The following is a 25,889-nucleotide window of genomic DNA, read 5'->3' on the forward strand; positions in this document are numbered from 1 at the left end:
ATGGCTAGCAGCCTCATGCTGCTAGCAGCTGCTCATGCTTCTGGCCCAGAGGCAGGTGGCCAGCTCCTGCCCCTCTAAAAAGACAAGGTAGACACTGGCATTGGCCCAAAGGATTTTTTCCCCTCTGGATAAAAATTTGAGCTAATTTTGGCCACAGCCTCCTGAGAGGAAACAGTAGCAGCCTTGATGTGGTACTCAGGCAGCCATCAGCGATTCTCTCCTCCTGGTTTCCAAATGAGTGGTCTAGGGGAGGACTCCCTATCTCCTGACATAGTGGGTGGGGAGGTGCAGAGGGGGGGCAGGACGAGGCGTAAGGCAACTGTTGGCTAGAAGAAAGGATCCCGACTACTGTTTCTGACCCCTACGGAGGCCCACCTTGCCAGCCATCTCTGCCCTCAACGCATCTTAGTCTGTGCGATGTTCAAAGGAAGCTCCCAGAGACACGGTGGTTTGGGTGTGTGGTGGAGAGGAAGTCGGGGAGGGAAAGGTGGACCCTTGTGCTTTGCACTTGACCACAGTTACTGACCCTGATGGGAGAAGGCAGATGGGGAGAGCAGACATCGGCCTAAAGTGGAAAAGTGGATGAAGCTGGGAACTTCAAAGCACGAGGAAGGGCTCTGGGTCTTTCCTTGCAAGTTCCTGCTAACTCTCTCCTTGTTCAGAGGAGGGTGGGAAAGTACATGCGACTGGGGAGGGGGGTGAGGGGTGAATGTCACCAGGCAGGGGTGCATTGATTTGTTGAAGAAGGCAGCATATGAGGCCTGGCAGTGGGACAGTCGGAGAAAACCAGTTGGTTTTTTGTTTTTTTAACATGCTACATCACTGTTGAAAACAAACAAAAAAGTTTCAAAAATAATATATAATATATATATATATTTATATAATGAAAAGCTATCGACTAGCAGCAATGACTCTAAAGTTATCTTAGCACCAAGACCATGGGGAGGGGGGAAGGGATCTGGAGGGGGTGAAGGTCTGGCAGGACAAGGAAGGAGGGGGTGACATGTTCAGTGTTGATGACAGTTCCACTCCGGTTCTCAACGGTGGCATGAGCCCTCGGAGACAAGATAAACCAAGAAGGAAGGAAGCCACCACAGTTTTCTAATGTCTGAGCCGAGCAGGTGGGGCACGCTGGAGCCATGCCTGTGGCCAGATCACACCATCCTTTGCCCACCCTCTGCCAACTGAGAGGGATGGCTCCCGACAGACCACAGACAATGCAGCTCTTCCTCTCTCCCCCCAGTATAACCTGCACCCACGATGTAGGATCTCTGCATATCAGATATGCATACATCAGTTGTGGAAACATGGACAGAAGTTTTTAACAGCTCACGCACATTTTTAAAAAAAACTCCCTTGCGAGGTATACTGGTAATTAAATGAACAAAAGAGCATTGATCAAGACTCCTCTAGATTAAACCACTACTTGCCTCAGGGAGTAGGCGAGTGGCTATTTCTAAAGCTTATATCTCGGTGTGTGTGTGTGCGCGCGTGTGCATGTGCGTGTGTGTGTGTGTGTGTGTGTGTGTGTGTGTGTAGGCTGATGCCTTGAGAGTCCTGTCTTACCTCTTGTGTACTCCTTTCTTTTAGGACATGTCTACCCTGTTCAAAAAAAGAAGCATTCGCTGGCATAGATGCATTACCCACTTTCCCACTACCTTCCTGCCAGGCTGCAGGGCTTGTCATCAGCCTCACTGCAAAAGGACTCAATCTCTAGAGACTCTCATCGGAGTTATGCATAACCCAGGGCACAACTTGCATTGACATCTCCTGCCACTAAACTCTAGCAGGCATTTCTTGATTATTAAAGGGAAAAAAAAATACCCCCAAACACATTATATGATTATAAAGACAGAGTATAAATAATTCATGTAAATTGAATACATACTTTTCATTTTACTTGTTTTTAGCCAAAAATCGCTGCCCTGCTGGGGTCTAGACTTCTTGGCTCTTCATTTCCCCCATATTCCCTGGATCTGAATGGAATTATATTATGTTATCCCACACCAGGTAAAACAGGAATGCAAAGAGCTCACGCTCCATTCCCCCCTTCCCCGGGATTTCAAGCTCGGTGTAAGGCGATTTTGCCTTCAGTATAACAGGTAAAATGTTTAGGATCCAGGGGTCTGGAAGGAGGGATTCAACAGACAATGGACAGGACAGGCGACACGGGTAGGGAGTGGTGGGTGTCACAGTCTGACCGACACTTTTGTTTCTGAGACAGTGAAGGAACGCTGGTCAGGAAATGAATAAAAATCTCTCAAGCTGAAGTCGGGTGGGAGAGGGAAAAGTCAAATACCCCGATCCAGATACACAGCCCACCCTATCCCAAATGAGAGATCTGATTCAGCTGGACCAGCTGGTCAATGAAGAGGCCAAGAAACCCCCCTCATAAAACCAAACAAGAAAAAAAAAAAAAGGCAAGAACATACACCCAAACCCAAACCCCTCAACCCCCAAACGAAAACAGAAACAAAACGAGCTACCTAAAGGTGATGACAGACCCGTCATTTTAGCTTATGCGGTTGGTTGACTGAGGTGGGAGCACGTGTGGCCCCAGCACATGCTTCTGTGAGTGAAAATGAGTTTCCACGTGTGTTGCAGCTGCCAAATTTTGTAGACGAGAGTCAGTTTCTGACATTATTCCTTTCCCAGTAGCTTCTGGTGGACGTGTCATCTTGGTTTTTAACATTTTTTTCAGTGTGGGTTTATATATATATATATATATATATATATATATATATATATATGTATGTATATATATATAATATAATATATATTTATATAATATATCAAAGCTTATGAGTATAGATTAAAAAAATATTCAACAGCTTAGTGAACTCTGCGATCCGGCTCCCTAAATATCCGGATAAAACTCTGACCCGTGGTCCACGGTCTGAAGCACTGGCTTCTGTTCCAGCGCAGACATCCTGCTGAGGACCTCGGCCGACAGTGTGTAACTGTTTCCAGACTTCTCCTCGAACCAGCTGTCCAGGGCTCGCTTGGCATCAAAGTTGGCGATCGGAGGGCCGTTGACAGCGATGGTCAACAGGTCGCTGAGCTGCTCCAGAGTCAGGCGGGAGCGGTGGTTTTTGCGAACTCGCTGCAGGGCGTTTCGGCCTTTCTCGCAGCAAGCGGTGGAGGTGGGGAGGACTTTGAGGACCTGGATGATCTTGTTCAAGAGTGGAAACCTCTGCTTGTATTTGCAAATGTGGCCGATCAGGTCTTTGAAGCCGTTTTTGGTGTAGTAATCAGCCTTGAGTTCCCGCCACTCCATCAGCAGACTCCCCCGGGGGTCCAGCCCTTCCCTGCAGACATCCCGGGAAAAGGTGGGGATGGCCTCCAGGTGATCAAAGATCTGCACCATGTCCTCCTTGCCGTAGCTCATGAGCTCCTCGCTGTTCCTGGGCCAGGCAGCCAGATCAAACACCTGGCAGGCCTTCACGAAGATCCGGCTACGGGAATCGAACCTCTGAGCTAGGATCACTTGGGTCTTCTGGCAGATCTTCTCCCGGATGGACTGGAACTTGGCTTCGGCCACCCTGAGGTTCTTCATGGAGATCCCGTTGAAGCTCTCCCGGAAGTTCTCCTCGAACTCCTGCAGGTACTCCCCCGGAGAGTCGGCCAGCCGGCTGATCTCCTGGATGGCCTCCTCGAGCTTGTCATCCACCTGGGACACCAGGAGGTACTCGCCCTGGAAGACGTAGGCCAGGCGTGACAGCACGGCGATCACGTCCAGGAGGAAGTAGATGAGCTTGATGGACTGGTAGTCCATGAGGAACTGCAGCAGGGCCAGCGCAATGGCCGAGGCATCCGCCCTCTGGGTCTGGCTGCTGACATCCTTGAGGTGGGCCACCACCTCCAGGTAGTCCTTGATGAGGGCATTGAGGACGTTCTGCTCTCCGATGATCCACCTCACAGCCCGGATGTCCCCTAGGAACTCTGTCTCCTCGCAGAGGGTGGACGCCGTGGACCGCAGCTCGCACATGAGGCGTGGCGAGTAACGGTAGAAACTCAGCAGCTGCTTCAGATTGTTCTCCAGCTCCTCCAGGCAGGGGAGCTCCTTCCCACTGATGGCATCCAGGATCTCCAGGTGGGGCCGGTGCACCATGAAGGGCAGGCACAGCAGCCAGGGCAGTGTCTTGCGGATCGTCATGAACATGCTGGCCCGCAGGCTGGCTGTGACGTTGGCCCCGTCTATGCCCAAGCCAACGGTGGGCTTCTCATCCTGCAGCCGAATGCCCAAGGCGGAAAAGGCCCGGTCAAGCGCCTGGAGATAGCTCTCTGTGCTGGAGAACCCCAGTTCCTGCAGGGACAGGAACTCCGTGGCCGGGGGCCCATCGCTGCTGGTGTACTGGACATAGACCGCCACTGTGTCAGCCAGCAGGTCGTCACTCTGTCCATCCAGGATGATGCTGAGGCACGGTGACTGGCGGATGCGCTCCACCAGGTCTTCGCGCAGCGCCCGGGCGATGTGATGGATGAGGATCTGGCAGTCTCCCTCGTTCATGTACTGGTCCACCACCTTGAGCTCGCACTTCCGCAGCAGCTCGGCCAGGGGCCGGAAGTGCAGGTAGGGCCTGCCCTCCAGGGCCAGGTGGTAGGCGGTGTTGAAGAGCAGGGTCATGTTGCGACACATCTCTTCCGTCTTCTCGGGGTGCATGCGCAGCTTGTACAGCTGTAGGCACTTCTTATGCAGGTTGCTCTGGCTGTGCAGCTTGATGGTGTGGATCTTGAACTGCTTGGAGCCGATGATGAAGGCCGAGGTGCGGGAGGACTGCACCGTGTACTGGCGGCAGACGTGGCACCACATCTCGTTGAGGGTCGGGGAGTACCGCAGGAACCAGAATTTCTTCAGCCACTCCTGCTTGAAGCGCCGGATTCGGCGCCCAGTGGCCGACGACATCTTGGAGGGCTCATCGGTGGCCGTCATCATATCATTAGAGACGGATTCGTCTGCCGAATCGACCTCCTGGTCATCGTCCTCCACGATGGCAGGGCCGGAGACCATGCTCTCTGAGGCTGGAAGACAAATGGGAAAGAAACAGTTACACCTGCTGGAAAAAAAACACATAAGACATTTCCAAAATGAAGGAGATAGGGCCCAAAAGGTAGGTGTTGCATTCTGTGAAGCAGGAGCCGATCCCTATGACAGACTGAATCCCAACCTGGAATTCATTTATGAGCACTCTTGTCGTCCATGCCTGTCTCACCGTCTTTGTGCATTAGCCCTGGGGGCCACCACGCTCCAGGCTGCCTGCCCTCACCTTCCACGCGTAGGCGCTCAAGGAACTTAAATGTGCTGTATCAACCGAGCAGCACACGTAGTCCACCGTGGTACAGCAAGGACCTGGGACGCGCCCCACCACCAAGGTGGTCAGGCGAAGGCGTGCTGCCCTCAAATGAAGGGAGCTCGGGCCCCAAGTGGTTTGGGGATCAGAATGCAGTGTGGTTAAGATGCACGCTTTCAATATCTGAAACACCTCATTCTGAGCTAAGGGGTGTGGTTAAAACAGGAAGTGCTATGTAACTCTCTAACTCCGCTGCAGATGTGTACTGAGAAACCTTCCTTGTGGCTGAGCATCCCTAAAAGATGCAGGCAGCCAATAGGAAATAGCAAAGGCAACTAAATGCCCTGTATCCCCGTCGGTAAGGCTGGGGGCTCTCTCCCACGCGACAGCCTGCCTGAGACTGGGAGAGAGAAAGACTGGGTTTAGAAGCTGGGCTTTGGGGTAAGACACTGGAGAAAGGCAACAGGTCAAGAACACAGCACACACCCCTCCTGCAGCAGAACTTCCTTTATTGACAAGGAGGATACAAGGGCAAGACCCAAAGTCCCCACCGGAGCTGTAAGGCGGCCTGTCGGAGGCACCCGAGGGTGTGCGCTGCGGCCGGTACCCATCTCCGAGCTCCACGTCCCAGGTCTCCCCAGAGGTGGCTCCCCTGGGGAGCGCCAGGCCCCCCTCCACACTGCCCACCACGTGCTCTTCCCTCTGACAACAGTCTCATCCACACCAACTTACCTGCGGGGTCTGAGAATTCGGGGAGCTCCAGTACCTGTGCTGGCAAGGTGGGGGGCTCAGGAAGCGTGCCAGACTTAAGCATGTCTAGTTCGGCCTGGAGTTCCCGGACCTTCTTCTTTAGGCGAATACAATTAGGGCAAAAGGAGGTGGTGGGCAGCTCGTGAGGGTCGGATGCAAGGGAGGCCTCGGCGGGACTGTCGGCCTTGAATGGCGAAGGCTCCTCCTCTTCGTCCTCTGGTGGGCCTGCCTCCTTGGAAGCCCCTTGGGGGATCTTCCAGTCTCCTTCTCTCTGCGTCCGGCTGACATTCTGCACGCCATGTGACACAGTCATTGCACACTGACTGTAGGCGTCGTTCTGGTACTTGGGGACCTTCCTGATGACCAGCGAGGTGCTCAGTGCCAGCTGGTGGGCTTCTACCTTTGCAGATTCCAGTGAGGCCTCCAACACATCCTTGAAAATGAGGTCGATTTTCTTCTTCTTGGCCTGGGGGTGCACGTCCCCCTCGTCAAAGCCACGCTTGTAGGGACTTTTGCCCTGTCTCAACATGGGGAGCTGCAGGGGACCCCTCAGGTCTTCTGGGTTATCCAGAGCCTGCTCAGACTTCTCCCTCTGCAACTTCTTCTCTCCTAGGAAGGAAAACCAGGGTGTGAGGAAGTGGGGAAAAGCCCCGAAGAGGAGAAACCAACAGAAAACGAAGCGCTCCTCTCAGGAAGTCACTTGACACATCCCTCTGGGTCTGGCCTAATGGAGCAGGTGTGGCAAAAAAGGGAGGTGGATCACTCAATGGATCACGGGGTCTAGAGTCAAAGGACCCGAAAAAGTGGGAAGAACTCTTTTTAAAGAGACTGTTTCAATGGAGCTTTATGTGTAGAAGCTCTATGTTTATAAGTTGAGCAAACGCTATAGGGGCAGGGAGTTGGAAGTTAAGGAACTTGCCATCCTGTCATCCTAGAAGATGACATCCCACATGATTAGCCGGGTGGGTGGTACCATAGCTCAGCTAAGTGCATGTGGAGTCCCCATCCCTCCAGGCTGCTCCTCCAGCCCCAGCAATTGGAAGATGGCTGCTTCGACTTGGTAAAAGGTACACACGAAACACTGAAGCCCACTCCCTCCTCCTCCCTGACTCTTGGGAGACAGCCCTGTTAGGGCAAAGTCTGCCTTATAGCAACTGTCCTTTCTAATTCTCCCAGGAACCGGAAGCCTTGGATTACGTGAGGAAGCACGGCCTGAACCTCTGTGGCTCTCACGGATGACCGAGGCAGGAAGAAGAGGGAAGTCGGGCATACCAACAGCGGCTGTGAGCTCCAAGATGGCAGCCCCCAGCACGATAAAGCACAACATGCCCACGCGGACCCAACACACGCTCAAACCACAGTAGCTGTGTGTCCTTACCTGACAATTCTAAGGACATTTCCTTTTCTATTTCTTTCTATCATGTAAATGACGTCAAAGACCTCGGTGAACACCCCAGCAATATATTATGTTAGCCTGATTCTTCAAAATGGCCAACACAGTTGCATAAATTGCTATAGATGTATGGATGCTGCCTGGGGGACAGATGCTAAGGGGGACCCTCAGAAGGTCCTGACAGCCGTCTATGGAGCTAGAACTCTCAAAGTCTTCCTAGATCAGGGGCGGGGCCCTGGGAGATGTGACTCTGACCAACATCTTGACCTGAATATGTGTTGTAATTAGGCTTCTGAGAGCTGCGTTTGCTCAAGGCCTCCGAGTGAAGGCCAAGGGCTCTCTCTCCGTCTGCAATCCAGATGTTCCATGCTGTGACCAAGCCTTGGCATCCCACAGCTGGCATGGGGTGATGCACCCTGGCCCGTGTATGACTCCAGGTTTCCCACAGGTCACAGCACAGAAGGGAGCAGCCTATTCAGGATGATCCTTTTCTGTCCTCACATGAACACTTAAGGAATGACCTTATCTCCTGAAGGCTCCAAGCCTCCTGAAACTCAGGCGGCTCCCCGCAGCCTTGTTTCTATAATATCTGAGGGGCAGCAAGGGTGGAGATGAAGAGAACTTTTAAAAAATGCAACATGTTCGCCTTACAGATCAGACACTTGCCCATCAGAATCTCTGAAAGTCAAAGGCCACCCTTTCACTTTCTCATGGACCAATCAGGCAACAAATAGCTGAGGATGTCAGGTGGTCCAGGATACGCATCACCGGGGATTCCTCATGCATCTCTACTCAAGGACAAGGTTATTCAAATTTCCTAGGATGAGCAGGCAATTTCTTTGGGCTCAAGGCTCCCGGAAAAATCTATGGGTCAAAAAAAATCTTTAAGCATTATGAAATTGATTCTAAAGTCTCCATAAAACATGAGGGAAACATCACAAAGAAAATCAATGACCCAAAGTAGACAAAAAACATAAATTCTTTGAATACATGTATTAGATGCATCCTATTCTTAAAAGATAACCACAGAGGAATAATTTATACTCTTCAGGAAGCAGTTCTGGGCTCCAACTAATGTCTCTACTTAATAAAAGCTAATAAGTCACGCTCTGGACTTCACCAAGGCTCCAGCCTCCAATTACAAAGAAGCCTCCTCCCATGTAAGACCTTGAGTGGTTGAGGGTGGGGAATGCCCCCTACAGAGCAGAACTGGCACACAGATCTAAGACACCACTAACCGTATCAGAGTCTGCCAAAGCTACAGGCTACAGGGACACACGTCTAAAGGCCACTGAGCTCCACGGCTGCTTCCCAAGGGCTTTACGGCCAAGTCCACCCTCTGCTCTGGCCCTGCCCCATGGGTGGCTTCCAGTTTCCTTCGTGTTTCCTACTTCTCAGCCTGGCCAGGAATAGACACTCCTTCCTCCTGTATCTTCACACATCTTGGTTTATCTCATTTCACGTCTGTCTGCCACGCTCCTTTGAACCACTCCTGAAAGCTCATGCCCTTCTCTGAGTGCTCCCCTTGGGTCTCAGGGTTCTCTGAGGATGATGCAGCTTGAGGTGCTCTGGAGTAGACACAGGGAAAAAAGGACATTACAAATCCAGAAGAATTCAAGAAGAGCATGGCCAAGGGATGGAACCCATGTCCTCAGATATGACTTCTCTTGATTTTCTCTTCTTCTGGTGATATGATTCTTTTGGAGATTTCTTGGTGGTCTTCATTCATTTCTTCTTTTATCCATTCATCCAAGATTTACTGAGCATGTACTAGGCATCAGACACTTTTTTATATGGCATCTCCAGAGGTCAAGTGGAAACCATGGCAATCATGTCACAGAAACATGCCTTCCCAAGTATAATCAGCATGTATGTGCCTAACACCCAGCTCCAAAGAAAACAAGAGATGAGGGTATCTATTGGGTCTCCTTTCACTGCTCAGCCAATCACCAGATACCTTTTACCAAGTCAGGCAGCAGTTGTGCGCTCAATATCCACAATTTGCTTTGCTCTGTTTTGGTTTTGAAGATAGCTTACTTCCAGTGGGTCACTCGTACCCCCTTTTCATCTCTTCCCCTCATGCTCTAAATGAAGCTTTACTTCCAATAAGTAGATTGGTCAGAAACATGATATGGTGGGGCTTGGGTATAGGCTTGGTTCCCGGGACCAGATGGACTCTGGGTCTTTGGATATGTGGTTTTAGTGTAAGGAAGGTCCTGCTGGAAAAAGGACCTTGGGCTCACCCGTTTGCCCTGGCATGGCTGAGGATGGAGTAAAGAGGCAAAGGCCTAGGAGCTGGGGAGTATTTTAAACCACTTTCAAATGACTCATTTAAATGGAGCCTGGATGGATACCCACCCACCAGGCCACCACCCACCTCCCTCCAATCTTCTTCTCCTAACAGAGATTGTTCTTTCACGGCATATCATTAGGACTGCCAGGAATGAGAACAGGAGGAAGCAGGGAAGAAACTAGTTTTGTCTGGGAGGCCTTATAACACTGTAGGTTAGAGCTTAGACCCTGGACTCAGACCGATGGGGGTTAGGAACCTAGCTCTGCCCCTGCTTGCCATGGGATTCTGGGTGAGTCACTGTATTTATCTGATGCTCAGTTTCTACATTTGTAAGGTGGGGATAATAATCCACATGCTATCATTAGTATTAAAAGTTTACAACTGGGCTTCCCTGGTGGCGCGGTGGTTGGGAGTCCGCCTGCCGATGCAGGGGACGCGGGTTCGTGCCCCGGTCCGGGAGGATCCCACGTGCCGCGGAGCGGCTGGGCCCGTGAGCCATGGCCACTGAGCCTGCGCGTCCGGAGCCTGTGCTCCGCAGTGGGAGAGGCCACAGCGGTGAGACGCCCGCGTACCACAAAAAAAAAAAAAAAAAGTTTACAACTGAGGGCTTACGATGGTCAAGACAGACATTGTTTTAAATGTGTTACGTATATTACCCATCTAATTCTCACTGGGCACTTATAGGGCAGGTGCTGCTGGGATGATTACATGAGATACCATAGAAAACCTGCTTAGCACACATTAAGTACTTAGTAAATGTCACCTATTATTGCTGCTATTATTGAGCCAGTGGCAGTTCACAACATCCTTCCATCAATTTGAGTTGGGGAAACAGAATCAATTTTGATTAAACTTATATGCTTAGCATTGGAGACTTGTCTCTCTCCCTGATCCTCTGAAACGTCTATAATAGGGCTTCTGACCATGTCTGAGGGAGGAGGACACACCGGGTGGCCATGGCCGGTGCCAGAGCGGCAGCTCCTAGCTAGCCCATCAGCTCCCCTGAGTCCCTCTGGGTCTCCCCATTGCTGGTGTACTGTATTTCCCATGGGTTTTCCTAGGAAGCTCCTAGAGAAGCATTTCTGGCCTCCCCTGGGGCTTGGCAGTGGGCGTGGCCCTCCCTTGGGTGTGGGCACTCACCTCTGGCCAGGTTGCGGTGGATGGTCTCTTGGGACATGCTGTGCAGGCGCTTCATGTAGTCCTCGCTGTACCAGACCCGCAGCCGCTCCCCGGGCCGGATGTCCCGGCACGCCCGGAAGTAGATGCATTCGCTGTGCTGGAACGCCAGCAGGTTCTGCTCCCTCTCCTCCCGGGAGATGACCACGTACCTGGGGGCGAGGGGGACAGGTGAGAACGCGCGGGCCACTCTTTGGCGAGTGCCTGCTGGTACCAGGCACGGTGCCGGGCAGGTGCCAGTGGGTAGCCGCCTATGAGCGTGTGGGCATCTGCAAAAGTCTACAGAGCAGCTGCCCTGCTGAGGAAAGGCACACCAGCTGGAGCCAGTCCCTTGTCTCACCGTTTCGTGGACTTCAAGCAAGACTCTGAACCTCTAAGAATCTCTGTTTTCTGGGACTGGAAATGACACTTGCCCTTCCTACCTCCTAGGTTCTGGTAAATACAAGGTTCAATACCAGATATACAGGTGACTGGAAAACTATTCTTCATTAACTGTTAACCGCAGGCATTTCCCAGATACCCGCAGGTCTCTGACGGTGGTAAGGGTGAGATCCTTGAACTGTTCTCAGAATGTCACAAAGCCTAGCAGAAATACCCCATGTGAAAAGGGTGCCCACGAGATCAATTAATAAATGCTGAAGATCAAAATCTTTAAAAATAGAGGGTCCCGTGGGGACAGGGGAGGTAGGTAAAGGCAAGGAAATGTGAGCAACCACAGGTTAATCCAAGTCATTTGAAGGTAAGGAAACTGAGGCTCAGAGAGGCTAAGTGACTTGCCTAAGGTCACACAGCTAATAAATGGGAGATTGAGCATTGAGGTCCATGCTTTTTCCACTAGAACTCACGGCTCCTATGTGGGCGTGTAAAGCACCAACTCAGCAATGCCCAGATAACCTTTAAAGTTCCGTCAAACCCTCAGCATCTATGGACCTCACCCATTCTCCCTGAAATGACATTTCCAGTATCGAACCTGCCGCCTCACTCGCCTCCAAAAGGTGAGATGATGCAACATCTGTAGAGAGGTGGAGATGTACAGATCAAACAGGCAAGAGGAAATTATTTGGAGTTTTAGGGTTCTGTGTTATCCAAGTGCTTAGGAAATTTGTAGTCAAAAACAAACTTCTTTTCCTTATGCTATGATTTGTCTCAAAAGCCAGGGAAGAAATCAAAGTCTGTCCGACTGGCACAGCCCAAAGAACTGTACTTGGAGCAGTCCAAGGGAAACAATAATTCACAGAAGTAAATCCAAATGGATAATGAACACATGATTCAGCATCACTAAGAAAAGAGGCGCAAAGCAACACATTGTCTTGTTGGCACAGATAACTTTTTTACATTGTAAGCTCTGTATCGGTAAAGGTGGCAAGACTAGGGTCTCCCATACTAATGGTGGAGAATAAGCTGGCACAACACTTTGGGAAACGACTTGGCAACATGGACTCGAACAAGTATTTGTTCATTCACGTTCACAGCAGCATTATTCACAATAGTCAAAGGTGGAAGCTACCCAAGTGTCAACTGATGGACGAATGGATAAATAAGATGTGGTATATACACCTAATGGGATATTAGTCAGCCATAAAAAGGAAGGAAATTCTGACCCACGCTACAACATGAATGATCCTTGACGACACATACTAAGTGAAATAAGCCGGTCATAAAACAACAAATACTACAGGATTCCACTTATATGAGTAGTCAAATTCACAGAGACAGAAAGTAGGATGGTGGTTGCCAGGGGATGGGGGATGGGGAAATAGGGAGCTAGTGTTGAATGGGTACAGAGCTTCAGTTGGGGAAGATGAAAAGGGTTATGGAGAGGGATAGTGGTGATGGTTGGCCAACAATGTGAATGTACTTAATACCACTGAACTTTACACTTAAAATTGGTTAAAATGGTAAATTTTATGTAGCTTGGATTTTTCCACAATATTTGTAAAATTTAAAAAAGAACACCAAAACGTTAAGATGTGGAGCAAGAATGCAAACTCTGCATACCACCATGCTGACTGTTCCACTGTTTGTAATGGAACAAAAGCTAGAACATCTAAACTTCTGATACTAGAGAAACAACTGAATAAACCATGGTATATTTGTACAATGGAATGTTACTCATCTACAGAAAAATGTTTTCAAAGAATCTTTCATGACATGGAAAAATGGTCCTGATATAAGGCAGAGTGGGAACAATAGGGCTGAAAGCTATTTATATTATGGTTCTAATCATGCTTTAAAAACCAGCCTGGGTAAACTGCTTGAAGGAAACACACCACTGTTTTAACAGTGATTATCCATTACACATGGTTCTACTTCTTTGTAATTTTCTGTACTTTCCAAGTCATCCTCAATAAGCAATCATTACTGTTACTCCCTCTCTCCCACCCCCTAAAAAAGGAAAAGACATACACCAACGCCAATTCCAATACAGGGTGGCAGTGGTGACGGTCACGGTGGCCAGCAGCACTGGGAATCTACATTTGTGGTACCCCAGGCATAGCGCCCCTCACATACAATCTCAACTCTCCAACTGCAGAAGTCTGCCTTTTCTTCATACGTGAGATTTCTTCTGAATGTGCAAACTATTTTCTAGTCCCCAATTTAGCAAGTCTGGGATTTGACCTAGTGGTGAGCACAGCATGGAACTGAGGTAGATCCAAACTTTCCTATTCCCAGACACAGAAGGCAAACCATCCATTCATGTTTTTTCTAACAAGAATCACTAAAATCATAGAGCACAAGGAAAGAAGAATACAGTCTTTTCTTTTTCCAGTTTCTAAACAGCTGTCAGGCTCTAAAAGCTAGAATTATTTTCTCTGGCACTCATCTTACAGAGAAAAAGGTAGATGAGAAACACGTAACTATCAGGGATTTATTCCAAAGAGCAACTTGGTGAGGACGTCAGAAGGTTTAGAAAGATTCAAGTCAATTTCCCCTTCCAACTTCTGGTGTTTTCCTACCCAACAAGAATCAATACTTAGGGATAGAGGTCCTCCTTTATAGCACAAGGAACTATATTCAGTACCCTGTGATAAACAATAATGGAAAAGAATATGAAAAAGAATGTATATATGTATAACTAAATCACTTTTGCTGTACAGCAGAAATTAACACAACACTATAAATGAACTATACTTCAATAAAATTTTTAAAAATATTTAGGAAGCGAGCTCAAATCTTTGTATGGGTCACGAAGTATCTTCAAAGATCAAAATTGGTTCAGCATCCCGTTGTATTTGGTTGTTCTGAAAGCTGGCATTTGAAATAAGATATACATGGCAACTCTCAGTGAATCATACAATCCATTCCCCGAGAAGATGTTTACGCTATATCATTTTTAAGGTAAAGCTAAATGTAGCCAGCTAAGTCCCAACACCAATTCCTTCTAGTCAGGTCTCCCCATTTTAAGTATTTTGCAGTAACACCCAATGGCTTGATCCACTCCCAGAATCCTGTCCCCACACAACAATCCCTGTATGAAGAGGCATGCCTGTCCCATTACACGGCTGCAGGTGAACAAGAGCCCTTCCTGGAACAGAAGGCTTCCAGGGAGTGAAAAATCTTTCTATTTGAAGTAGTTTCCAGGTCGCTACTTCATTGGAGGGGAGGCACAGAGTATGTCAGAAGGGGGATGGAAAATGCATAGCACAGGCTGATCTGTAAACACTAGTGCTTATTTGATAGCTTTTCAAATCAGACCCTTTGAAGCAATCAAGGGGGTGGGCGGGTAGTGGTGGTGGAGGGGTGGTTCTGGACTGAAACTTGCATGATGATAATGGATTGTTTTTATTCCAAACTCTTTGCTGACTTTGGGTATTGGCTAGATAAGCACCAAGACAACACTTTTCAGACCTCACCCACTGTGTCTTATCCAGGGCACCATATTTTCTAGCTGGGTCAGGAAAGGACTATCAGTTCCAACTCAAGAGAGAAAAATAACCCAAGGGGCATCCATTTTGTTGGAGGGGATAGACAAAGGCCAGGCTCAGACACTCTCACTCAGTGGCTATGCCTCCGATGGAAAGGAAGCTGCCCTGGTCACTGAGGCCGAGATGAGAAAAGACTGACCAAGAAGAGGCTGGGCTCTGTATTCTCACATGCATTGAGGTCTCTGGGCTGGGAAGGTCTTTGGGTCATGCATCCACCCACTAGATGGTCACCCGGACTCTGACAGAACACCACGCAGCCAGCCCTTGGCATGGCTGGAGGCCTCAGACTCTTAGGGGGGATGTCCCCATCTTAAGCTGAAATTGGCTGTCCATTCATTTCCATCCTCTGGCCCCAGTTTCACCTTCCTGTTTGACGTGCTAGCCCCACAATCCCCACTGAAGCCAAGAAAAAGAAATTGAAATCTTTTCCATCTGAAGTTGACAAGTCTCTTCATCTCTCTGTCCCCTTTGCTTTCAACTTGGCCCCTTTCCCTCCCCAGGACCAGAGGGAGAGGCCAGCCAGTCACTGCTTAGTACCCTGACCTTGGTGGGAAAGACCCTAGGTCCCGTTTCACAGGATCTCTGTATCTCCTGGAGATCGGATAATCTTGACTTCCATGACCATGCTTTTTGGTCAAGAATGGCAGAGGATGACCTGGATTCCCAGGGCTGGTTAAAGCAGGCTGGAATCTTCCAGAAAGTGGATGGATCCCTGGTCAGGACATGGGTATTTCCTGCCTGGGAGAACCTCTCCCTGTGACTGGAAGTAAGCCAGGGCAATGCACGGATCAGGGGGTCCCTTTCCTGCTGAGGAGACTCCCAAGGGGAGCCAGAGGAAGCCATTTCAATTACTTTGAGAAGCCTCAACTCTAGGTGGGCAGGGCCTTACATGTGACAGTCAGATACCCAGATCAGTGGGGAGGTGACCAAAAAAAAGTGAGTGCCTCAGGGTGGTCTCTGAAGTACCCTGGCAAATGGACAGCCCCTGACCCTTCTGGAGTCTCCTGCCAGAAATGGTCGGGTTTTTCCCCAGGACCCCTGACATACCTTTAGGGAAAAAAAAGGTAGAATTCATTGAGCAACATCTCACTTTCGATTTGCAGAGAATTAAATATAGTGAAACGATTTCTTTCATATGTGGATGCTTTGCCCACCTCGGCCCATCAATTCCTTTCCTTTCCTCTAAGGGTGCTGAACACAGGGCATCTGAGAGCTGATGAGATCTGGGAAATGCCAGGGGCACTTGGGTCTCCCTCACCAACACACTTTTCCTCGGTCATCTAACCCCTGCTTTGGGGGCCTCGAGGTTTTCACAGGAAGCGAAGAAAGAGAATATACACCAAAGAAAGATCCTGGAGACCGGGTGTGTTCCAAGTGTGAGATCAATTTCTTTTTATTGCCATCTTAACAAAAGTACTTGGGAAGGCAATCTTTGATTCCAGCATCGGAGGGCAGGGCAATGCCAGGCAATAGTCAAGCCATCGGGCTGTCGGATAGGGGAGTATTCAGTCTGGGAGAGCAGGAACCCCCAGAGAACCACAGATGGGGAGAAGGAGCTCAGGATACAGGGACGTTGCAGTTGCCCTCCATTCTCCCGCCACGGGGCTAAGCTTGGGCTGGGGTTAGAAGCAGGACTCCAGGAATGGCGGCAGCAGGCCCTGGGCATAGCAGTCCTCCCAGCCCCCACCCCAACTATGGCTCTAGGGGGCAGGAGTGGCAGGATGGAGGGTTGGGATATGAGTCAGCCTCAGGCCAGGGAGCAAAGAGGACACACAGCTGAGCTGCACCCACGTCAGAGCTGAGCTTGCATCCGCCACTCCCCGCCTCCCTCCCTAACTCTAAGTACCCGGCTCTCTCCCCACACTCCAAAACCAAACACGAAGAAGCTTCGAGATGTGTGTAGCTAATGCATATGCAGCCCAAGCAAGCAGAGGCAAGGCATGCTGGGACCTGGAACGGGACAGGAACCCTGCTGGGCTCTGGAGGGGCCAGAGGAGGGGTCACCTTCTGGATCCTGAGACCTAGGCCCTACTTCTCCCCAGCCACTGGCTGCCAGCCTGTGTGCCGGGGTGGGGCGGGGTGGACTCGCACCCTGAACGCTGCTGTTGCCTCCCCCTGAAACCCCAAAGAGCTCGGCAGGGGCAGGAGCAACCCCCCTCCCAAGTCTCACATCTGGTCTCTGACAGGGGAGCTGGAAAAATCCACAGACCTGGCTTCCAGTCCTGGCCCCACGACCAACTACTGTTTCATTTGTATGAAATGCAGATGATGATGGTAATAATGATGATCGTAACACCCGACTTGGCTGCCTCGCCCACTGTCCTGAGGACCCACAGAGATCACACGTCTGCGAGCGCAGGGAGAAACATAAAGTGCCTCAAGAATGCCAGGTAGTCTTCCCCTTCCTCCGACGTCACCCCCCTCTTCTCCCCGCTCCACAAAAGGCAAGCATGGCAGCTGAGCACACGAGCGAGGGCAAGCGGAAGGCCAAGGCAGGGGCGCCACCCACCGGGGCTCAGAGCCCTGGGGGAGGGGAGGACAGACCCCTCCTGGAAGGGCTGAGATCTGCTTGCCCGTTCTCGGGCCTCACCCTCCTCGAAAGCAGCAGCATCAGGGCCGGGGAGGCTGATGCGGCAGCCCTGAGGATGGAGAGCAGGATTCCATTCAGATGCCGCCCACTCTCGCTCTCCCTTTCCCTGCAAGGCCTGCTGCTATGGGGTGCAGACCAAGAGGAGGCTGACCCTCCAGGCCAAGCAAGCATCAAGCAGGTAGCTTTTCCTGCATCTTGAGCACCTGCCAAAGATGAGGGAGTAGGGTTGAGCCCAGGGCAGCCAACCTGTACGCAGTGAGGAGGTAACAGTCCCCCCAACACCCTACAAGGGTCTTCGATCTTGGACACGAGAGACTGGCCCCTGTCTCAAGGCCAGACACCCCTCCTCCATCTCTCTTCCTCCCAGTGCAGACTGGCCGGCTTAGAAACTGTGCTTTCTCTTCCGAGACCTGGTAGTCCGTGCGTGGGCCGGCGCTGGGAGTGCCTCTGGGGGCTCCACTGGGGGAGCCTCGGCCCGGGGGGTGGAGCCTGTTGGCGCTGCCCTGTCGGGCCCCCGCTGAGATGCCTGGATCCCATCCCGGATCTCTGTCAGCGTCTGGCACATCTGGCTGACACGGCTGGTCAGCTCGGCCATGGCCTGGCCAATGGCCTGCATGCCGTTTGCCATGTCCCGGTGCACGGTCACCAGCTCCTGGCAGAACTGCCGAAACACCTCAGTCTGCTGGGCGTGGGTGTGGAGGAGCTGCCAGTCTAGGCCTGTGCTGGGTGGGCCGGAGTGCGGCCGAGGGGCCCTGCAGGCGGCCTGGGCCTGAGGCGAGGGCTGGGGCAGGGCCTCGGGCTTGGGGCCCACTGTCTCGGACTGGTCGGAGGAGGAGGAAGAGAGGAGCAGGGCGGGCCTGGCCAGGCAGGCCTCTTCCTCTGGCGACGGCTGCAGGGGCCCCCGGAGTGGCTGCCTCGAGGGCCCGGGCGTCTCCTCATCTTCATCATCTTGGGGGACAAAAAATAAAGAAGGGCAATTGATTATAGCTGCGAGAAAGAAGGCAGCCCTGGGCTCGGATGCACCCCCCAAAGTCACCTAGCCTCCCCCCACCCTGCTACCCCTTGTTCGGCACCTGCCCCTCCACCCACCCACCCGTGGAGAAGCACCTGCTCCCTATATCCCTGAGGTGCTCGGGCCAGGCACCCCTGGGGAGACAGGTGAGCATGAACAGTGCCCAGGTCCCCAGGTCCCCTTCCTTGTACAGGAACAGCCACTTTCTAGTGGGACCCCAGCCCCAGGGATGGCACGTCAACCCAAGGGCTCACTTCCTCTCTCTGCGGCTCAGTTTCTGCAAAGCAAAGGTAACAACTGCTCTACCTACCTCCCCGACCACCTGCCCACCTAGCAGGGCTGTTAAGACTACACAGGAGGACAGACAGAAAGGCACTCTGCAAAGCTCCAAGAGCGACACCTGCCAAAAGGTACTATGATGCTCTCGGCAGCCCTGAGTTCCCGCCTCCATGCGGCCATTTCTGAGCTGCTTGGGGCCACCTTGTGGCCCTGCTGGAATCTGCAGCTTTAGGTCATAGAGGGGGAAGCTGACAGGCTGGAGAAGGGAGGCAAGGGATGGCTCTGGGACAGACAAGCCCAGACGATGCAGAGCAGATCTACCTGGGCGACCAGCCCTGCCGTCCTCTCAGCGCCCCAAGGCAGGCTACCCGAGCAGACACACCCCTTCTACCTGGAGCACCTGACGGCACACAGGGACCATCAGACAGACTGCTACTTGTGACCAGTCGCAGGGAGGGGCCCAGCCCTGCACACGCGGGTCTTGGTGGCTCTCTCATGAGCTGGTTCCCACAGCAAGAGCGAAAAATATACAGGCTGACCCTCCTGACAGGCACACCTCCCTGCCTGTACCTGGGGGGCTGAATTCAGAACCACCCCAGGGGAGGTGACAGATTCCCGTTGCCCTGGGCCGCATGCCTCTGAAGGGTCTCGGCATCTCACTTGGGCCAGCACAGTAAGAGAGCCTAGAGCCTCATGACCCCCACTTGGCGGACACCCATTCTGGAAGGGCAGGGTTGAAAGAAGTGGGATGGGCTGCGGTGATGCTGCTCCCTCCCTTTCAGGGCCCCATTCCACCCAGCCCCTAGCCAAGTGCCGTAGCAGCTGGGAAAAGGAGGCCTGGACCAGCCTGTGGTGGAGGGGTCCCGGGCCCCCTGCCCAGCTCAGGTCACATTTGGTAACCTCATTACTTTTGGTCTCGGGGAGACGGAAGGGTGAGCAAGATAGAATTTAAGGAACAGACTTCACTAGGTGCTAGCCTTCTCCTTTTTCTCATAATTAGGTAGCATCATCCTGAAACTGGGGGATACACTGATTCAGCGGGAGCTAGCAGACCCAGGTTCAAGTCCTCATTCTGAATCTGGCTCTGAGACCACCTCTGTGTCTGGAGCTTAACTACCTCATCTGGACAACATGGAAGTCGGACCGGATGATCTCCTCCTTCTTTCCTAGTTCTCAATATCTGAGTCCGAATGGCCACCTGTCAGGAGCCCCAGCCAGACAGGAAATTAGCAAGCTCCCTGCGGCAAGGGGCCTGGGAAGGGAAGGCTGGGTCTTTGTGAACCATCTTCCCGAGGGTTGGTGTCCCTGGAGCCCTGCTGCCCGGCTGGTCTCTCACAAGCCAGACAGCCTCCAGCCAGGACCGAGGGCTGTGAGGGGGGGGGGGGCAGGTGTGTGCAGAAGCACAGCGGAAGGGGGTGCAGCCCCAGCAGGGAAGGGCCTCGAGTGCTCCCCCTTCTGGTGAGCCCCGATAAGCACTACAGCCCCAAAGGACGCCCCATGTAGGCCAGGAGATTCCACACCCCCCAACCCCTGGCATCCAAGTTCATCCTGAGACACAGGAAGCAGAGGGGAAAGAGGGAGACGAATGCTGAGGGAGCAGAGAGGTGGAGGGGGCCATGAGGAAGGGACCCAGAGCTCAGAGAGAGGAGTCCTAGGGAGAGCCTTGGGGCGGGGGTTTGTGGTGGTGGTGGGGCAGTGGGCAGCAAGAGGCAGAGTGCAGAGAGAAGAGAAGGCAGCATGGCACCGTGGAGGGGAGTGTGGAAGTAACACAGAAATAGACACTCGGACTAGACAGACAGAAAGGACCGAGCTTTCAGCGCCTGGGACTTGGCTGGCTTCCTCTCGCGCCCCTCCCCCTCGCCTGCTACACGGGGCTTCCCTGGCTCCTCTCTGTTCCTGGAACGTGCCAAGCGCCTTCCTGATGCAGGGCCTCGGGGCCTCGTACATGCTGTTCTGCCTGCGAGGCCCTCCCCTCCCCTGCGCTGCGCCCCACGGCCCACGCGTACCGGCAGGCTTAACTCTTCCTCACCCTTGGTCTCAGTTAAACTGTCATTCCCGGGAGCCTTCCCCAGCCTCGGTGGACGGGCCAGTCCACCACTCCTGCTCTCAGGCAGGCCGCCACATAATTTGCAGGGTCAAATGCAACACGAAAATGCGGGCGCCTCGTTCAAAAACTAGTCTGAGTTTCAGGAAGGCAACCGAGGAGCAGTTAGCCCAGCTCCGGCCTTGAGAGCGACAGGTCGCACACCCAAGTAGTCAGCCCTGCTCTCAGGACCTCCTGTGTTTGTGCTTCGTGCCTTCTTTCAAATTTCCTTGTGAAATTATTTAATTAAAGTGTTTTCATTCTCACGAGTTTAAGCAACGTCCCAAGAGCAGGGGCAGCGTAGGTTTTATACCCATCTCTGTCTTCCCAGCTCCCAGTGCAACTCCTGGCACGGTGTTCAGGAAATATTCTCGAATGAATGAAGGGAAAGAGGTAGACAGGACAGAAGTGGGGGAGGAGGGAAGGATGGAAAGACTGGGCGAGGCAGAGGGGGACAGGAGAAAGAAGGCAGGTGCGGGGGACTTCGCCACGAGTGGGTGCGGAACAGGCAGGGGGAGCCTGGGGAGGGGAAGCGGGCGGTACTCACAGCTGGTCGAAGGGCTGTCGGTGCCATCCAGTTCCACCCTGGGGAAGCCGTGCCCGGACCGGGCTGTGAGCAGCGCTGACTCGATGGCCCTCTCGTGGGCAGTGAGCACGATGGCGGGGGCCCGGCCCCCAGCCCCTGGGCCCGACAGGGACTTCTGCATGAAGGCCAGCTTGTCCTTGGTCCTCCGTTTCATGTCATCCCATCTGTGCTTAATGTCCTTGACGGAGCGGGGGACCTGGCTGACGGAGGTGATTTTCCGAGCTATGCCTTCCCAAATCTTGTCCCTGTCGGCATGGGACAGCCGCATGGTCTCCCTCCCAAAGAGAACCGCTTCGTGGTGGGTCACCTCCGTGACCAGAATGTCCAGCTCCTCCTTGGAGAACTTGGGCTTCCTCTTACGCTCAGCCAGGGGCACCACGTTCCTTGGGTTGAATATCCCACAAAGCACAATTGGGTAAATGACCGTCAACGCGGCAGGCCTCCTCCTTCCTAATTGCCGGCCCCCAGCCGGGGAGCCAGGAGGCACCTGGGCGCCCTCGCCCGCTCACCACCACCACACCCTCTTCCTAGCGACAGGCCCCTTCCACTGCTCCTTGGAGGGCAGGAGGAGACGCGGCGTACTCGATGGGAGCGCTGGACGGAGCCGGACGCCTTCAGTTTCAGGCCCTGCCTCGCCTCTGACTAGCTGTGAGAGCCACGGCCGCTCAGCAGCCTCTCCTGGTCCCACTCTCTCCATCCGGAACCCGAGTAACACCTGCACCAACCTAGGGGCTTGTTACTAAGGAGGCAAAAGCACAGCGATGTAAAAGAGCTTTAAAGCCCTAAACGGGAATAAAGGATCCTTACTGGGGTTCGGGTGAGGCCATTGCCTCCACAAAGCAATCTTTACCTAGGGCCATAGACCCGGGCGGCTTGGAGGAAGACTTTTAAACAGTGAGACTACTTACAGTGGGCTTCCATGGGGTGTGGCCTCGCTGGTGATGCCCATGATTAGGGCGTGGCCACAGAAAGCTCGTTCTGTCCTGCGGCTCTTCCCCTTCCCAGTCTCCCCAGTCCCCACCTCTGGCTGTGTACAGGCTCCCCTCCCACAGGGGTGCTGGCTGGCAGCAGCTCCTTTGGGGGTGGGCTGCTGTGCTTTTGGGCAGCTCATGGGTAGAATGTGAGGACCCCATGAGCACCCATCGGGAGACAGGTTCCACTCTGATGGAGACCAGGAATGCCCTTGGCTTCCATCTGCACAGAGCAGCCAGGGGCCCTGGGCGTGGGCACAGTGCAGCCCTGACCCCTCTGGCCTGGCACCTACTCTGGCTCTGCAGCTCCGTATCTCCACAGTGCGGTTCTGTCCACTCTTTAACTCATGCCCAAGGTCCCAAAGATCCATCCAAGAGAAGAACCTAGGATATGGAGGGAGCCTGATTCACTCCCCTGGCAGGTGCCGAAGCCACAGCAAGAGACAAGTGCACAAAGATCCTTCAGCCTTCACCTCCCCGCCAGAATATCACAGCCCAGGAGGCAGGAGAAGAAGTCCGAGACTTTGTCACCTGGCCAAGACAGTGGTAGGGGCCCGGGCTGGGGCCTGGGCCTTGCACTCAGACAGACTTTGGATGAGAGGCTGAGTCTCCTGTGCAAACCCCATTTCCCCCAGTATCACCTCCAAGACCTGCCAGGAAGAGTTCATTCAGGGCTTCCTAATCTCACCATGTGGGATCAGGAACTTCTTTGTTGGTGGGGGAGGGGGCATCCTGAACAATGCAGGATCTTTATCAGCAAAGCATCTACCCACAGAGGACAAAAGAGCCTGTGGTTGTTGGCCACTGATTTCATTAAGGCGGAGCACCCGGCATAGAGCTGCCATCAAGTCAACGCGCATCATGCGGGTGCCCATTCTCTTCCTGGCCTACCACTTCGGGTTTGAGGAAATTAACCAACCCCATTCGATCATCTGCAAGAGCCTAAGCTGTGACAGTGCTAGTGGAAGTGTCTGAAAATTAGGAGGAGCTGTACAAATGGAAGCCATACATGAAGGGGAAAGGAGGGCTCCCAGGATGAACTGGCTTTCCCCTCACTCCAACTACCACCAGAAGGCCATCTCCCTGGCAACAAACCATACACCCAAACCCAACCTACTCCTTGAATCTCTAATGAGATGAGGGCCCACCATCTGTGACAACCCTGGTGTCACCTTGGATCAGAACAGGTCTTGGAGCAGGAACAGGATAGATCCCAGGCCAGCAAGATAGCAGTAGCTGAACCCGCCCTACACAAGGCCCAGGAAGCCATGCTGTGCCTGGTCCCTTGTGTACAAGCAGAAAGAACACTGGCCTAGACGTTCAGAGATGTTCTGCCACTGACTGCATGATCTTGAGTAGGACCCTGCCCTGCTCTGGGCCTCAGTTTAGCACTGTAGCATGCAGATCAGAACAGAGCAGTGGTTCTCAACACTAGCGGCACATCAGAATCACTCTGGAGAGCTTTAAAAATTACCAGTGTCCTGGGCTCAGCCCCAGCCTGATTAAGTCAGAATCGCTGGGGTGCTAGATGTCCACTCAGTTAGTACAGATGATGAATCCCCTTCTTTGCGGTTACAGTAAAGCCTTGTCCCGGCCAAAGCTTCAGTGCAGAAAGGCCTGACCCAGACTGCACTCAAGCACACTCTCCTTTGCTTGCCTAGAGCCAGACCAGAGCTACAGGCCAGGGGTCTGGGCCATGCAGCCCATCTGACGACCTGCCGGACACCTGGTCCCCACTTCCCACTTCCCACTTCTGAGTCTTTGCTCACAATGTCCTCAAATGAAACCCCAGCCCCTTTGAAGGCCCAGCCCAAAGGCCCTCCCCACCCCTGCTTTCATCTGAGCCCTCCCAGCGCATTGTCCATGCCTCCATCAAACAGCCTTATTAGAAAAAGCAATTTCCACGGCGGAAGGTGTGTGTCCTGGGAGGGTCAGTGGGGCAGGGCTGGGCGCATCCGTCTAGGGCACCCAGTACAGGCTCTGACTCGCCGCAGGTGCTCAGGAATGGGTGGTGAGTTACACGTGCTAAGCTGACTTGCACCCAGTGGTCGGGGAGAAGAAGAGGGCAGAGGTGCCCATCCACCTTCTTGGAGCCACTTTCAGGGCACGGCTGACCTGATGATGTGAAAGGGGGCTGGGGAGTGGGTGTCTGTCCCCATAGTGCAAGGCTGGGGCCCGCCTGTCCCTCGGTGCCTCTGCTTCTGCACCTGTTAAATGACGATGAGGACAGTGGCCCCAACAAATAAGAGGGTGAATCCCTAAGTGCCCCGGACATTACAAGCTGCCGCCCACACATCAGCGGGCCTCAGGTGGGAGCCCATGTGGGCAGTGGGGTGCCGGGGAAGGGGACTGGAGAGCTCACCATGGCCTCCCCACCTCAAACCAATTTCTCCTCATTTGCTTGGCACGTCTCAGGGTTTAAATCCAGCAATCTCCCTCTTAGGGAGGCCCTAACTGCCCTCCCTCCAAGCACAATCTCTCCTCAACCTCCCAGCCCCCAGCCCCCAGCCCCACGGCCCACAGAACTGCACAAACACCGACAGTGGGCCTGATCCACGGCGCGGGTCTGCCCCTGGGTCCAGCCCTCCGAGGCCTCCCTTCCCTCCCAACCCAGCTCCTAACCCCCGTCACAGCTCCTGAATCCCAGAGAGAGGCCACCAAGGAGACAATGAGGCAAGCCCAACCTCCCACACTGCTGGCTGACCCCACCAGGCAGGGCCCCCCAGCACACCACTCAGGCCAGCAGCACAGAACCCAAAGGAGCGCCCTCGGTCCCGAGCTCAGCTCGGCCGCCTCTGGGTGACCCTGGACCAGTCCCCTGCTCTCTCTGGCTGGCCGTGAAGGATCCTTCTGGTGCAAACTTCTGTCCCAATCAATGGACAAAACCAGTCTAGCAACTGAAAACTGAGCTAGAGACTGTGCCCTTTTCTCTGGGGGCCTTTTAAACAATGGCTGGGGGCTGCACTGGGATGATTCCTGCATCCCTCCAGTCGGAGTCTGCCTGTGAGAGGTGTCACAGTCCTGTGGCAGGGACATGCCCCCCCCTCCCCCCATTATAGGAATGCTGCCAGGAGCCTGGGGCCTAGGGCCTCCAGAAACACTGACAAGTGTGTCCCAGTAAATGACTGGTCTGGCCACAGGCCTCCTCCAGAGCCCCCTGAGGGAAGCCTGTGGGAGCTGGAGGGTTGGTCCCCCAGAGCTAGACACGTCCCTGCAAAGAGCAGTCCCGGGGCCTTCAGGGACCTCTACCACTGGAGACCCTAAAGGCCCAACATGCTCCCTTGGCCTCCTTTCCAGAGTTCGGGCAAGGCTCCCGGGAAATCAGCAGAGAGCAGGACTCACCTCATCCAGTTGGCTTTAGTCTCATCTGACCCATCAATGGACTTGTAGCGGTTGTTCTTGTCCACAATCTGGAAGACAGAGAGAGAGTCTAGAATGGGCATCCTTGAGGGGGCTCTCGTGTCTCTGGACTCCTCTCCAGACCAGGGCCCAAGGGCACCACACAGAACCTTCCCGTGTTCTCCCACTACAATGCCCCC

At 53.2% G+C, this 25,889-nt stretch overlaps 1 protein-coding gene across 3 annotated transcripts in view; it reads right to left on the bottom strand.

The window, feature by feature from the left end:
• Positions 1-2,846: 2,846 nt before the first annotated feature.
• Positions 2,847-25,889, bottom strand: part of PRDM11 (PR/SET domain 11) — a 49,789-nt gene continuing 26,746 nt past the window's right edge. Inside the window, exons 5-8 of one of the 3 annotated variants that reach the window (XM_082628821.1) lie at positions 25,693-25,760; positions 10,868-11,055; positions 6,024-6,650; positions 2,847-5,022 (exon numbers count right to left, since the gene is read on the bottom strand). In XM_082628821.1, the coding sequence (XP_082484947.1) occupies positions 2,858-5,022; positions 6,024-6,650; positions 10,868-11,055; positions 25,693-25,760 (3,048 nt within the window). In that variant the 3' untranslated portion in view covers positions 2,847-2,857. Of the gene's footprint in view, positions 5,023-6,023; positions 6,651-10,867; positions 11,056-16,104; positions 18,368-21,340; positions 21,763-25,692; positions 25,761-25,889 lie in introns of those variants that run through there. The other 2 variants (XM_082628822.1, XM_082628823.1) reach the window with 2 other exon arrangements.

Source organism: Mesoplodon mirus, assembly GCF_964341445.2.
Source record: "Mesoplodon mirus genome assembly, chromosome: 7".
NCBI lineage: Eukaryota > Metazoa > Chordata > Mammalia > Artiodactyla > Ziphiidae > Mesoplodon > Mesoplodon mirus.